This window comes from Muntiacus reevesi, chromosome 7 (assembly GCF_963930625.1).
Source record: "Muntiacus reevesi chromosome 7, mMunRee1.1, whole genome shotgun sequence".
Classification (NCBI taxonomy): Eukaryota; Metazoa; Chordata; class Mammalia; order Artiodactyla; family Cervidae; genus Muntiacus; species Muntiacus reevesi.
In genome coordinates this window covers 49,714,024-49,729,142 of record NC_089255.1, presented here as the reverse complement: position 1 = coordinate 49,729,142, position 15,119 = coordinate 49,714,024, and the positions used below count along the sequence as shown (strand labels likewise).

At 35.5% G+C, this 15,119-nt stretch overlaps 1 protein-coding gene across 4 annotated transcripts in view; it reads right to left on the bottom strand.

Moving 5' to 3' along the window:
- Positions 1–241: 241 nt before the first annotated feature.
- Positions 242–15,119, bottom strand: part of SLTM (SAFB like transcription modulator) — a 44,123-nt gene continuing 29,245 nt past the window's right edge. For all 4 annotated transcript variants that reach the window (XM_065941755.1, XM_065941757.1, XM_065941756.1 and 1 more), the window contains exons 10-21: positions 13,275–13,424; positions 12,773–12,876; positions 12,508–12,674; positions 11,983–12,068; positions 11,604–11,767; positions 8,781–8,961; positions 7,945–8,069; positions 6,925–7,095; positions 5,868–6,182; positions 5,616–5,760; positions 3,395–3,555; positions 242–1,312 (exon numbers count right to left, since the gene is read on the bottom strand). In XM_065941755.1, the coding sequence (XP_065797827.1) occupies positions 1,204–1,312; positions 3,395–3,555; positions 5,616–5,760; positions 5,868–6,182; positions 6,925–7,095; positions 7,945–8,069; positions 8,781–8,961; positions 11,604–11,767; positions 11,983–12,068; positions 12,508–12,674; positions 12,773–12,876; positions 13,275–13,424 (1,878 nt within the window). In that variant the 3' untranslated portion in view covers positions 242–1,203. The remainder of the gene's footprint in view (positions 1,313–3,394; positions 3,556–5,615; positions 5,761–5,867; positions 6,183–6,924; positions 7,096–7,944; positions 8,070–8,780; positions 8,962–11,603; positions 11,768–11,982; positions 12,069–12,507; positions 12,675–12,772; positions 12,877–13,274; positions 13,425–15,119) is intronic.

Below are 15,119 nucleotides of genomic sequence, written 5' to 3'. Positions count from 1 at the left end.
TTAAGAGGTGGTATTCAAATTTTTCCTTGAAGGACTTCCCTGGAAAAGATGCTTTAAAAAAAAAAAAGTCATAAGGTCAGTGCTTAAGTTTCCAACACTTCAGCAGAAGTGAAAAGTCAGACTTATATCCTAGGAAGAAGGCCAAAACACTTGTCGTTAAAGCTCTAAACTTAGTTACTTGGAGTAAGGAAAGGGGCTGGAGGACCAACACCTAAAATGCTGGAAACAAAGACACATACACTTCCAGGTGTGGATTTTTATTTTCACAAAGAGACAACAATGCCTTCCCACATACAAGTATTTACAAAACCCAACTGATTCACCAATCTAGAACCTGGGTTTTTGTTTTTTGTTTTTCCACTTCTCAACATAGTTGGGAATATGGAAACATTAATACCAACACAATTCCCAGAGATGGAATTTATCCATCAAACAGTGCAGATTACCTAAAAGTGCACTTACCTGCACAACTCAGTCTAAGAACCTCAGTGATACAAACCTCATGGCCAAGGTTTCATTAATCTATTTGGTTTCATACCATGCAAACCTGAATAAGTGTGCTGCTACACTAAACTGAAAATTGGTTTTCATTTTACAATTAAAAAGGTTCTCAACGCTTTAGCAACTATACAGAATATGAAGGTTTATTTCAAAAAAGAGTACATTTCTTAAAACCAGGATACACAGATGCACTTAATGTAACAGTACCTTCTGCAAAAATAGGTTACATAATACTCAGAAATGCAAGGAACAATCTTATTTTCTAAAAATTAAACAGCAGACTTCTTAAGCTTAAACAGCCTTCAAAATGGAGGCTGAAAATTCTTGGTGATAAGAAGTAACTCTAGAGCCTGACACCACAGAGCTAATGCTGCAAATTAAACCACTACCACACACCTGCAAACTACTCTTTATATTCACACAGCGTTAAACAAAATGGTTTTGATTCCTATCCTTTCCAATGTATCTTGGTGCTGCAAGAAAAAAAGTTGAATGATACACAAAACTATTAAAAGTTACAACGAAACTATTTAAACATCTTCTCCAAAATTGAGAAAAGCAATCATGTTAAATTTTAAAAAAAGAGAAAAAGGAAAAGTCTGACAACTCTCAAGCAAGTCAGAGGTCCTCTTCATAAGTAGTCAAGTAAAGTTTACAGGAGATTTCAATAAATTATCTTGAAACCATGGCAGCAAGTAATTTTCAGAATCGTCGTGGAGGTCCACCCTTAAATGGCTTAAATCCGGAGCCACTTCCTCTTGGCATGGAATTGCCACCGATTTGTACAATTCTATTAATTGGGGATGCATTACTGAAAAAAGGTTTAAAAGAAAAAAATGTCAGATAACAAAAGAGAAAATAACTATAGCTAATACCTAAAAAGTGATTATCATTTAACAGACACTGTTCTTTGTACTTTACCCATATTAAATAATTTACTTTTTTCAACAGTTCTGTGAGGTATGTACCATTACTAACCCTGCTTTCCTGATGAAGAGTGATACAGCAATTAAGTTACCTGCCTAAGGTCACAATGATTATCTGATAATAAACAGTGGTGTAAAGGTTTCAACTCTGGTAGTGTTGTGTTAAACCCCTGCCTCTTAGTAAGCCATGTAATGGTCTGCATATGAATGGACTTCTCAAAGTGTGGTCCCCAGATCTGCATCAGCATCAACTAGGAACTTGAACCTCTGAACTACAGGACATCATTTAAGAAATACTTTTGGAATTTCTTTTATATGAATAATGCAACATAGTAGGTATGAATAAACAATACAGGAATAAAAACCCATCCCAAAACCCTATAACAAATTTGGAAGATAAAAATCCATGGTGAAATGGTTTAAGGATAAAACCTGATTAAAGAAAGGCTTGGATGCCAGGCTAAGTGATCTAAAGAAGCTGTTTGTAGTTCTGGAGCAAGTAAATGGTGTAAGAAAATAGTCTCAACAGTTAAATTTAGAAATAATATGAAAAAAATGGAGGAGAGAAAAATATTGCGAAGATCGACAGGAGCTAAAATGAAAAAGAAGACAAAGCTACCACAAATATTTTTTTAACTGAACCATACTTAGAAATTTATGCTAGGCAAGGAGAAAAATAAAGATGAGGCCTATATTTTTTCCAGTCTGGCACTGGCAAATTAAAAGAAGTTGGAGACAACAGAAACATAAAGATCTGAAACAGGAGGGGAATGAGTTTGCTTGTGACCTTGAATTTTGATTCATCCAAGCATCTACATGGTGATCACAGTATAAAACAATAAAGAATAGTGTCTAAAATCCAACCATGTTAAGGAGCTAATAAAATAAATAAAAAAGAAAATTATGGTACATTAGAAAACAGAGGAATGTTTCAAAAAAGGAAAATCAAAAGGGTTTAATCACCAAAGAGCCCAAAAACTAAAAAAAAATTAAAGGAATCTGTATTTATCAAGAAAACATGTATGGGTGACCTTTAAAAACCAAGGAGAGGGGAAGGAGAGGGCGGGACACATCTGACATATATACACTACCATGTGTAAGAGAGACAGTTAGTGGGAACCTGCTCTGTGGCACAGGGAGCTCAGCTAGGTGCTCTGTGAAGACCTAGATGGATGGGATAGTGGTAGGGGGTGGGAGGGAAGTTCAAGAGGGAGAGGATATATGGATACATATACCTGATTCACTTCCTTGAACAGCAGAAACTAACACAATATTGTAAAGCAATTATCCTCCACTTAAAAAAAAAAAAGAATGAGTGATGAGGCTGGGCAGGCACAAGTATAACACTCACTTAAATTTGATGGTGGAAGCAACCAATAGAATAGTAGTAATCTGGGTCAGTGAGTTAAGCCAATGTCTCTTCTAAGACAGATGAATGGGAAAGAATGAAGTGTATAGAAGAGAGAGGCCAAATACTTGCCAGCTGAAGGGTCACAAATGGATATTGGTGTGAAGAGAAAATAAAGCTCATCTCTTAGCATCTGAACAGGCTTTGGGATAAATGTCCAAAAATTTTGATAGAGCTATTTGAGAAAGGAGGAAGCAGAACATACTTTCAGTTTCTTCTTCCTTTCTAAAAATTTTTGTAATGATAGTGAACAAGAAGATTGTTCCAATATGAAATTAATATTCCTGTCTACTGGATTCTGACATGTATACATACCTATATCAAGATCTATGCCAAAATACCAATTAATTAACTTATAATGAGGAATATTAACATCAGAGCATGAGCACAAACCCTGCATATAATCTCCTGGAGACTTTGAGTTAATATGAAGAAATATCTGGGCAGACCTAGGGTTGTTACTCATTGTAATTCAATCTCTCAGAAACCATAATGACTTTTAAAGGATAAAGATTTGGTTGTATGCTGGCAGAAAAACTTGAACTGATTAACTACTTACCTCGTATGTTGCGTTATCATGCCTGCTCCTGTCCGGCCATCACCCATTCGCCTTGTGTCATGATAGCCAGGCCCTTGAGAAGGTGGACCATGCCATTCTTTCCTTGGTCCACTTGTGTCCCGTCCATGGCGTTCAACTACATGTCGTTCTTCAGGATAGTGCTAAAGAATAACATATTAAAAGAAAAGTCAGGACAACCTCAGCCTCAGGCCAATTTACTTATGCTGGTGTACTTCTCACGTCAGAAAGAAATTAAGATGTCTGAGAAGATGAAAGAACGAATAATATGACAAAAGGTTTCCATCTACTTTGAACTGGGAAGCTACTCAGGCTACAAGGGTAGAAAAGGTAGAAAAGTAGAAAATGATTCAGCATTGTTATTTCTATACCTTCTAACACCCATGTACTTTTTGACCCTTGAATATTTCTGGATCTATATATAATGCCTAAATCTCTGTATGTGTTAAGAAGGCATACTGAGAGATCAAAACCTTAAGACAATCAGGTTGGGGTATATGATCCACATGCAAATACCACATAGAAATAGGAGCTGTCATCTTATTTTACACAGTACTAGTTACTGTTATGGCTCTTACAAGGCCTTACATCCATGACTATTAAAAAAAAAGGTTACTGAACATAAAGAAACAAAAACAGAGAACTAAGGATCTGAGGGAGGGAAAAAAAAAAAGAGTCAAAAGTTATGAAAGCCTACAGAAATCTGAAGGTGCTCTACAGATACATACTGCTGTCAGAACAGCTTACAGACCAACACCATGAAAACGAAATTTCCAAGGGAGGAATAAGATCTTTTCCTTAAAGATACCTTTTGCAAAAAGGGTAACTGAATGCAGAGAGGCTAGTCTATGAGACTGCGTTAAACTTTACTCTAAATAAGGCAGAATATCTGGATTATATAATAAATTTTTTAAAGTTCTATTCAGGGTATAGCTCAATGAATTGATCTACTGAATATTTCTACTTACTAGAAACACTGAAACTTATAAATCCCAGCAGGCCCAAATCTGTTTCAAATGTGTTTTGTATGAAATGAAAAACAAAAAGCGGTATTAACTAGAATGCCTAAAGATTAAAAAGTTTTTTGGTAAAAAGTTGTTACAAAACCACAGAGTACCAGAAGATAATAGAAGTTGAAGGATGGATACATACATATACATACACTTCAGAATTCTTTTCTGTATGTAATTTGAGAATACTCTATCTTCACTACTGTCAACCTATATTATGCCAGTTATTTCATCAACAGAATGCTTTCAAATCAAGTAAAAGGTTTTTGCTCATTTGAATTGCAAACAGATGTCCTCTGTTCATTAACTTACAAAATATTCAAGTCAATAAAGTGTCACAAGAGTAAAAAACAATTAAAAAACACAAAATATTCCACTTACCTACCTCTAAAAATAAAAGAACAAAAAAGAAACAAGTGTTTTATTTCAGTTCTACACTTTATTTAATTAAGTAGGAGGAAAGATAAGAGTATTATTTAAAGGGAAAAAAAAAAGGAAAAAGATGACAGAAACACAAGTACAGGTCAAAGATTTTCCATCCAGTTTGAAAATCTCAATTTCTTAAAAAAGAAATAAAGCCAAAGTCATCATTAAGAAGGTTCATCTACCAAATATAACAATTCTCAAATTTCAGCAGCAATTTTAATAAAAATTTCAGGGATTAAGTCAAATTATGTTGTATACTTTAAACTTAGACAGTTCTGTTTGTCAATTATATTTCAATAAAACTAGAATTAAAAAAACCTTCAGGGCTAGTATCCTGCTTCTCTGGACTACTATGTTCAACTACTGTCTTGAATATACAAAAGGGACTTCCCTGGTAGTCCAGTAATTGAGAATCTGCCATCCAATGCAGAGTACTCAAGTTCTATCCCTGGTGAGGGAACTAAGATTCCACATGCCACAGGGAAACTAAGCTCATGCACTGCAACTTCTCAGCACGCCTACTCTGGAGCCTGCACACAACTAGAGAAGCCCATGCAATGCAGCCCACAACTAAGACCTGATGCAAGGAAACAAGAAATTTTTTTTTTTTAAATACAAGGAGCATTAAGACCTTTCATGAGAAATGAGTCTGCCAATCATGCCAATCTAACTAGGCCACGCCCAAATGATACTATAAATACAATGTCTCAATGAGTCCTCTAAATTTATTTCCGGAGAGTTGACAATAAACTGTCATAAGCACTTACCTGTGCTCCACTTCCTCGGTCAGTGATTACTCCTCTGTCTCCCTCCCTGTTTCCATAGCCGGAAGCATTACTGCGAGTCCCAGGAGGAGCCCCTCTTACACTGTGCCCTGATACTTCTCTCCCAGATCGTTCTGGCCTTTCAACTCTGTTAAACAAAATTCGAGAACATATACAACCAAACTCTAACCTTTTTTTGAAAAACCCAAGTGCTTTATTACCACATTAGCTGGGCATTAGAAACTACACAAATACCTTGTTTCCCGTTTGTCGGTGGACATGCCTCCTTCAGCCTTCCAGGAGGTTGGTCTAGATGGATTGGGCCCTCCTTCTCGAGGATGTCTAGGGTGGGTGGTATCAGGTCTGTCATGAATGATCACTGTTCTCCTCTCATCTCGTTCTCCTCGTACTTCTCGCCTGTCTGTTTCTCGAAGTTCATTTCTTGGTGGTGGAGGCTCATTTCTTCTGGAATCACTGAAATTTTTGGGATACCTTTCAAAACCTAGATCTTCTCTTCGTGCAGAAGGACGTGGTTTTTTCCCTTCACTTTGACCAACAAAACGTTCTCTCCTGTTATCCAAAACAAAGAACACAGGTCTTGAGGAGTAAGTACTTGGTCTGATTCTTCTTAACTTTATTTGCATAATCTACAATAAGAACACCTTCTTTAAAAAATAACTTAAGGCAAAGTGAACAAAATAGCCACAATTATTGATTATAATGGGGCTTCCTAGGTAGCTTGGTGGTAAACAATCTCCCTGTCAATGCAAGAGAAGTGGGTTCGATCCCTGGGTTGGAAAGATCCCTTGGAGGAGAAAAGGGCAAGCCACCACTATTCTTGTCTGGAAAGCCCCATGGGCAGAGGAGCCTGGCAGGCTACAGTGCACAGGGTTGCAGAGTCAGACATGTCTGAGCATGATGATGACTGAGCATAATAACCTATGTTCTTTTAAACTGAGCTAAATGTCTGGCAGGAAGGGTGGTTTTTTGGCATACAAGGGAAATTACATCAAACACTCAAGTCACTACCAACTGAAGGATATTTTACTGTACTTCACAAATGAGGCAAATCCAAAGGTAACAATACTTTCACTTAGTTTTAAAGGTTAAGAAGATAAAGCCTACCTACTTAATCATGTTATGGTGGCCTATAAAACTAATTTTTAATACAGAATCACATTTTCATTAACAAATAGAAAAACCAAACATGATTTGTTCTGAATACTCACTTATGACCTGTAATTCAGATCTTAATAGAGAACCAAACAAGTCTCATACACCAAATACAGTAATTTTCAACATATTCATTTACCTATCAAAAGATGAAGACTGAATTGATGAACTCTCAGGAAACCTGCCCCTCTCTCGGTGGTCAAAGTCATTAAATCTATTCTGTTGCCGAGAGTAGTCAGATCCATGGCTGAATCGTGCATCTGTATCTAGAGACAACTTTTTATTCTCGCTCCAGTAAGGATCATCCCGCCTTGAAGAAAAATATTTGCTCGTTTATATAAATTAGTTTTACAGCAACAAAATAACACTTATTGGAGTCATACATACCACATGCTAGGAACTGTGGATACAGAGGGCTAATAAACTCAAGACAAACATTCTTTTGTAAGAACAAGCTAGCAAAAAATTAGCAAATTACAGAAAGTTATATAGTTGTTAGAGGAATTTCACAGAAAAGAAAATAATTGAAAAACTTTTCAAATTACTAAATGAAAAAGGCAGATAAGACAAATACTTGATACCATTCTAAAATAAAATTCTAACCAGGAGCATACAACACTTTTGGTTATACTTAACTTTGGAAAGGATAGAGAGGTTAGTCCCAAGCACAATTCATTCACTCTGCTCTACTTATTTCTCAACACAATGAACTAAATCTCACAGAATTTATATTAAGAAAATTAAATTACTATATTTTGAAGGCTATTAAGAACCATGAATGCAAACAAATAACAGAATCTATATTTTAGTGTTCCCAAGTTTGTGACTTTGATTTCTGTACTGTCTGTACTACCCCGTAAGAATTTTCAAAATGGGTCTGAGTTTGAGAGCCATTATTAAAGTCTACCATGTATTCAATATTTCAAGTCACAGTGGAAAACATTTGGCAAAGGAAGGAAAATGGAGGGCGGGGGGGATGGGGAGATCTTTCTTCTACCTGAAAATCCACTGATGTCCAATTCACTACTGCAATCATTCCCATCCCTCTTGATCATGACCTTTTATTCCAGCGACAGGTGCCTGTACTTTCTAATTCTATAGTCTTAGCATGAAAGGAATAAGACAACAAGTTTAACTGTTAAAGAAAGCAAGCAACTACCTATGATCTACATCACGCGGGCGTTTCAAAGAATTCCTTTTTTCTTGTTCATAACGAAGCTGCTGCTGTTGCCTTCTCAGTTCCTCTCGTTCTCGAGCAATACGTTCAGCTTCCTTACGACGTTCCTTCAGACAACACAGAAGGAAGAGCCAACCAATGCAAAATGAAAACATAAGGTAAGTATATATGCAACCTTGCTTTAATCCTATCATTAAGAAAACATAATAAGCAAGCACCAGGCAAAAGACAAACCTGGGACAAAAAATCCGACTTCAGTAATTGCAATGACTACCGTTCTGTAACATTAAAACTAACAGAGACGCGGTGGTGAAAGCTGGCAAGTAATTTGGAAGGTCAGATTTAGTTTAATAATTTGAAACAAAAGCACCTAAAAGTAATTAGTGATAAAGTTATTAATAGGACTAATTGCCCTAAAACCCTGGATGCAATTCTGCAAAGAGAGGCATTATATCCTTCCAGCCTTGGGGAATCATTCCCACTATAATAAGTAAGGAAATAGTTATTATTTTCTAAGAATGGGATAGTGACAGAGCCTGGATTACAACTACTCTGGACTCATAGTCCTATGCTCAGACTATTAGGCTGCCATGATATCGCAGAATTCAAGTTATTACCAATTGGCTACAACAAAGTCATGACTAAATGTAGTTTTAATTAGCACCTAATTCACTGTTATCTCAGGGACACTTAATAAATGCTCATTAGTTGAACTTATTCTATAAAAGCTTTACAGCATGTAAAGCAAATTTTAGGGCAAAAATCACAGGGTTTGAAAAAGGTCAGTTATTTAAGATGAAAAGATTTTCTGACTGCACCTGTTCAATACGAATGCGTTCCCTTTCCAAGCGTTCGCGTTCCATTCTCTCTCTCTCTAGTTTTTGCCTTTCAATTTCTAGGCGCTCTCTCTCTCTCTGTAAGCGTTCCCGTTCTTCCCGTTCACGAATTATTCTAATGCGTTCTCGCTCTCGACGCTCTCTTTCTGCAATCTCTCTTCGTCTAACAAAAATCAGTATTTAGAAATACTTAAATTATGCTAGCACTGTGTGAAAGAGAATAGCTTTTGAATTTGTATTTTTCCTTGAGGTTGGCAATTTTATACTTCGACTCATTCTAAATAGTTTTAATGTAATTGGAAAGAGAACTCAAAATAAAACTTTAAACAGATTTCAATACTGTCACTTATTTAAGACTGTCACCTGAACAATTTTACAGAGTAGTTGCCTCTTAGATGATTCCTGTTTAAATAAAAATCCCGATATAATAGCCCATTAATTAGTCAACATCTTTAAAAGGATATTCTACATATATGAATTTACTAAACTACAAACTTCTGTTTTTGATAGAAAAATTTCCAGTATCTAGGATATATCTATCTCCTTAAATGAAGTAAGCCTTAGTTTTGTTGAACTGGGATCATAGCCAACAACATGAATTACAGCAAATGCTATACTAAATGGCTGCCCTCAAGGCCTCTTTTGGAGTGTTCACAACCCATAATAGATGGCTCCAGATAACACATTTCTTTGAGTTCAAATATGTCCGCAACTGAATTATTATATTAAGACTTTTAACAGTGGGTTACTTTTCTGTTTGTTTTTAATCATTTCCTCACTTTAAGGCACCCAGGGTATTCTGTCAATCAGCATGTCTTCCCCTAGTAACCCAAGTGGTTCTCAATGGTTCAGTACTGCCCCCGTGGAGGGGTATATCTAATTATCACAATGACCAAGGGGGCTGTTATGAGCAATTAGTTAAGGGGACCAAGGATTCTACATATCATTTGATGCATGGCATAGTCAAGATAGTTCTGCAGCACAAAGAACCACCCAACACTCCAAATATCTTTCAAATGCCATAATGTAATTCATGTCATCCAAACAAAATCACTTCTAGAAAAAAAAAATCTGGCCCTAGCATTTAACTCATTTTTAATAAATGCTAGTTTCGTTTCCTTTGGCCTTTTATGTACACTAAAGTTTCCAGGAATGCAGCTCCATATAAATAAGAGGAAAAATTACACCTTCTTGAGAACTTCACAAAGAGTTGTTCACCATTTCAGAAGTCATTTCATAACATCAACACTACTCCTGGTATTTGACTCACCAATATGACAAACCGGTATCAATCTGTGTTTGTAGCTGTCACATTCTCACTGAGTCTTAAGAGAGGTGCAAACATCTGACTACTTCATTAGATCTTGTAGAGCGTCATGCCTAAACATTCATATCTGGAATATATGCTTCATTATAAATTACTTTTATGTTTTCTTCATATTAGAGTTAAAGCTTTATATTGTTCTTTTTTGTATATTTGTATACTAAGTATGTTACATATCAATTTCATTTCAGGTTAGTAAAGAAGGTGCTACAATTTTTTTTGTTTTATTACTACGAAATGAGTGCTGGTCTGATAGGTTTGAGAAGTGCTGCCTAATAACTCCCAATTTCACTCTTCTCTCAGCTGTGGTCATCTGAACAGGAAGGCAAGCATACTGAGACTTCATAAAAAAAAAAAAGAAAAAAAAGGTTCTGAGTATGCAAGAACTGCAGAAGACAACGGCAACCCACTCCAGTACTCTTGCCTGGGAAATCCCATGGACGGCTACAGTCCATGGGGTCACGAAGAGTCGGACATAACTGAGCGACTTCACTTTCATTTTTCACTTTCATGCACTGGAGAAGGAAATGGCAACCCACTCCAGTATTCTTGCCTGGAGAATCCCAGACATGGGAGCCTGGTGGGCTGCCGTCTATGGGATCGCACAGAGTCGGACACGACTGACGTGACTTAGCAGCAGCAGCATGCAAGAATTATTTCCTTTTAGTAAACTGTGCGTCAATCATAGTATTATTTAAGTTGCTAAAAGTATCTCTGGTAGTTCCTAGCACCCTTCTGAATGAATAGATGAAACTCTGTAAGTGACCATTCAACAATACAGAATATTTGGAAATTTATATTATGAAACACTTTTAAAAGAAAACTTTAAGTGGCATCCAAAAATTGACAGCAAACTGGCACTCGTGATGAACTATTGAGATATGGTCACTAAAAGTAGAAATGTTTTATTCTCATTTTGTTTTAAAGAGGATGCCTGCTTTAGGACAGAGTTTGAACACAGTAAGTTTCACAGGTTAAATCTTCCTTTACTTGGGCTCTAATTCAAAGTACAATAAATTTTTCCTAAAATGTCAATGTATTATTTGGCCACTACAGCTTACACTAAGACTATCTTATATCAAAATCAAAATTTGCCTTCAAAGTCATGTTTTTTTATAGCGGCAGCTTTGGAGTAGAGGAAAGAGCATTGGACTTGGAGTCAGAAGACGGGTCTGAGTCCCGACTCTGCCACTCATTAGCCATGTGGCATTGGAAGAGTCATTCAGCCTCTCTGGGCCTCTATTTTTTTCATTTATATAATGAACATAACTAACCTTATAGAACTGTTGAGATAGAGATAATAGATGCAAAGGTATTTTGTAAATTGTAAAATACTATGCAAACTAAAGAAATCATTAGGTTTTACTTCTTAAAAGTGACAAATATCTTTCTATAATACAATTTTCAGAAATCTGGTTTATAACTAATGTTAAAGATATACCTATAGTTAAAAACAGGTATAAAACAGATTCTTTTCCTACCTTCGAAGTTCCATTGCTCGTCGCAATCTTTCAAAACGAACTAAATGTTCTCTCAACCTTTGTTCCTTCATCTTTTCAAAAGGCAAGATGTCTTTCCTCCTGTAGTCTTTGTCCCTTTTTTTGTCTAAGCTAGCCCTCTCCTTTTCCATGCTTCTTCCATGAATCTATAGAAAAAAAAAAATTGTTAACAGGACTAGAAGTTAAAATAATTCTTCTTTTTTCAAGTTGAGCTGGTAATTTAAAAAGCTTAAATGAATAATGACATTCCCCTTTTCTTAGGTTTTCTATCATGGACACATGCAAAATGATTAGAGATAACTGAATTATCTTCTTTTGGAAACAGGCAAAATAGTATACAACATCCCTCTCAGGGACTTACTTTCTCGTATCTTCCTCTTCTTGATGGCCTACAATGATCGCCTTTAGTTTGGTCTAGTATTACCATATGTCCTGGACTCTTTGAACCTAAAAGAAAAAAATTAGATAAGCAAATGTCTAAAAATATTCCCATCAAAAAGAAAATATAATGTAAGCATGCTGAATTCTTAAGACAACCAAATATTTACAAACCAATACATGATATAAAAAACTTATTCTATGAGAAATGTAAAGAGTTATTAAAACTTGATCCACTAATGTAAATACTTTCAAAGATACCAAAAGATCAATTATATAGCTATTATTCAATGACCATTTTCAGTCAGCCCAGATTTAACAGTAAATGGGCTTAGGTGGAAAAAGACAGTTGTTTCCCCAGCCCTATTAGATCTCATTTTCTACCACAGTGACATCTAACAACAAAGCTTACATATTTATCTAGATTGTATTCTCAAGTTTCCCCTCTCACTGTAAAAAGCTATAGGATGCATTAAAAAGGGACTGAGAAGAAAGACACATAGCATACTTATTCGTTTCTTTTCTTCACTTTTTTTAATCGATTCTGAAGTCTGGCCACTTGATCCATTATCATTCTTCTCATCTTTACCTTCTATTTTCTTAGTATCCTTGCCTTCTTTTTTTTCAGTTTTCTCAGACAACCTTTTCTCTTCTTTTTTGACCGAGGCCTGTGTCCTGACCATACCACCCCACACAAGAAAACAACAAAATGAGAACTACTTCATCAATGTACCAAAAAAGTCTATAGGCTAATTGACAAAATAAATCCTTACTTGCTACTTCTATCACTCATATTTTTTTTGTCTCCAGAACTTCTTGAACTACTCTTTTCATCAATTTCTTTCTTTAATTCTTTCTTAGAAGGATCACCTTTAACCTGAAAAGTTTAAACAGGAAGAAAAAAATATATAAATTTTATTTTTTTTTCTGGAGTGCATGGGCTCTCTAGTTGAGATTCGTAGGCTCAGTAGTTGCAGCTTAGCTGCCCTGAGGCAAGTGGGATTCTAGTTCCCAACCAAGGATCGAACCCACATCCAATGCACTGGAAGGTGGATTCTCAACCAAAGGACCACCAGGGAAGTCCCAAATATGTAAGTTTAAAGTTACATTTTTATGTTTGTAAAAAGTATGTGGATGGTAGAAAAATTTAGGAAACAGAAGTAAAATAATTAAAATGAATATATAAAAATAAAAATCATTCCCAATTTTACTCCTTACTAGTGTGATATTGTTAAATTGAGAATTACTATCCTTCAAACAGTTAAGCAAGCTTACTTTTTCAACAGAAATTAGCTGTCCATGCAGCTCAGTGCGATGAAGATGTGCAATACATCTGGACACCTCTGTGCTTGAAGACATAGTTACAATGCCATAGCACTTGGCCCCAGGACTTCGAGCATTTGTGACTACTTTTGCACTCAGAACCTATAAAAATGAGATTATACTTTAGTTTTACACTTTCACATACATTTCTAAGATAAAACTTCAGAATGTAGACTATTCAAATTAAAGGATATGTTCAGGATGTATAAATTCAGGACAATATATATTATTGTTTTATATTCTTGGACTCACCAACTACCTTGCCTATAATATTCAGGGGAACAATTTAAAATGTTAAAAATCAATTTAACCTACTTTTTTACTTTTCTTCTTTTTTAAGTACATTGCCAAAGCACAGTCAGTCACATCAAGGAAGTAATGGCACAATTAACAAAAGCAAAGAAACAATATTTTCAATTAGATTTGGACCAAAATTTCCCTATCAAAGACCCACCCCTAATCTCTTAAAGATATTAAAACAAAAAGGGTAGGTTCCTAGGGAGTATCTAGGTAAGTATTAACACTTTTCTATAATGAGTCTCTCAAAAATAGTCTCCCACACATGAAAAAGCAGCCTTAAAAATATACTCCACAAAACATACTCTAAGAAGACATAGTTTCCATTTATATACTTTAAAATGTATACCAATATCTTCCAACTAATAAAAAAAAAATAAAAAAAAAGAATCATCTTAAAAAAAATAAATAAATAAAAATAAAATAAAATGTATACCAATATAAAAGTGACAAATAATTCAGCTCTATAAAATGAACAGCTAAGAGAGACAAGGCAGGGATGGTTGAGTGAGAAGAAAAGTGGGAAAGAACAATCTAGTGCTGAACAAACAGCAACACAGACACAATGTCAGGAAGAGGAACAGAGGGAATCTGGTGTGAGTAGCTGGAAACTATCAGCTTTTATCTCAACTCTGGGAAAGAGTGACTTGCCCCAACAGCAATTTCATTTTTAAACCCAAGGTCCTTGTTATAAGTACATGGTTTCCTTATATAGTTTTAGCCCTAATTAAATTGCTGGAAACAGAACCAACTGTTTCCACAAACTGATCATGGGACCACAATTCTGTGTTTTGTATCTGACATCTACAAGAACCTCCTTACTCTGCAGGCACTTCTCTAATTAGAAGGAAAAAAACAATTTCTAAAATCAATAGGATAGATATTTGTAACATTCATTAATGGCTATTTACTGATATTGGTGGTCATAAATTTAATAAATATTTGAAAGCCTATCATGTGCATGCAAAGTATAGTAGATAAGACCCCTGCTATCAAAGAGTTTACAGCAGAGTAGGTTACATATATGATGCATATTGAAAACTAAAATGTAAAGAGAAAATAGTGAGTGCCATAAGGGATGCATATCAACTACAATTTAATTCAACAGCTATTAATTGAATATTCAATTCATTTAATTATCAACTAGTTTTCTTTTTTATTAGGTCTCCCCTTATATGCCAGAAAAACTTCTGATCAACCAACCACAGTAAAGCCTCCTTTTTTGCTCTCTAAACCCTGCACTCTTCCTTCATAGCACATATCAAAACCTCTGATCAAGTCCATTTTACCAGTTTTACATTCTTCTGCACCACTGTACTGGAATTTGTATAATAAAAGGGACCACATCAGTTTTGGGGTTCCCCCCATATTCTATATCCCAGTGCTTCTATTTTCCAGATGACCAGATCAGCTTCACCAATTTTAGGTCCAAGATAAATCATGATGAATGTGATGAAACAAACTCAGTCCTTCCTTGACTTAAATGGGCTCAAAAAATGA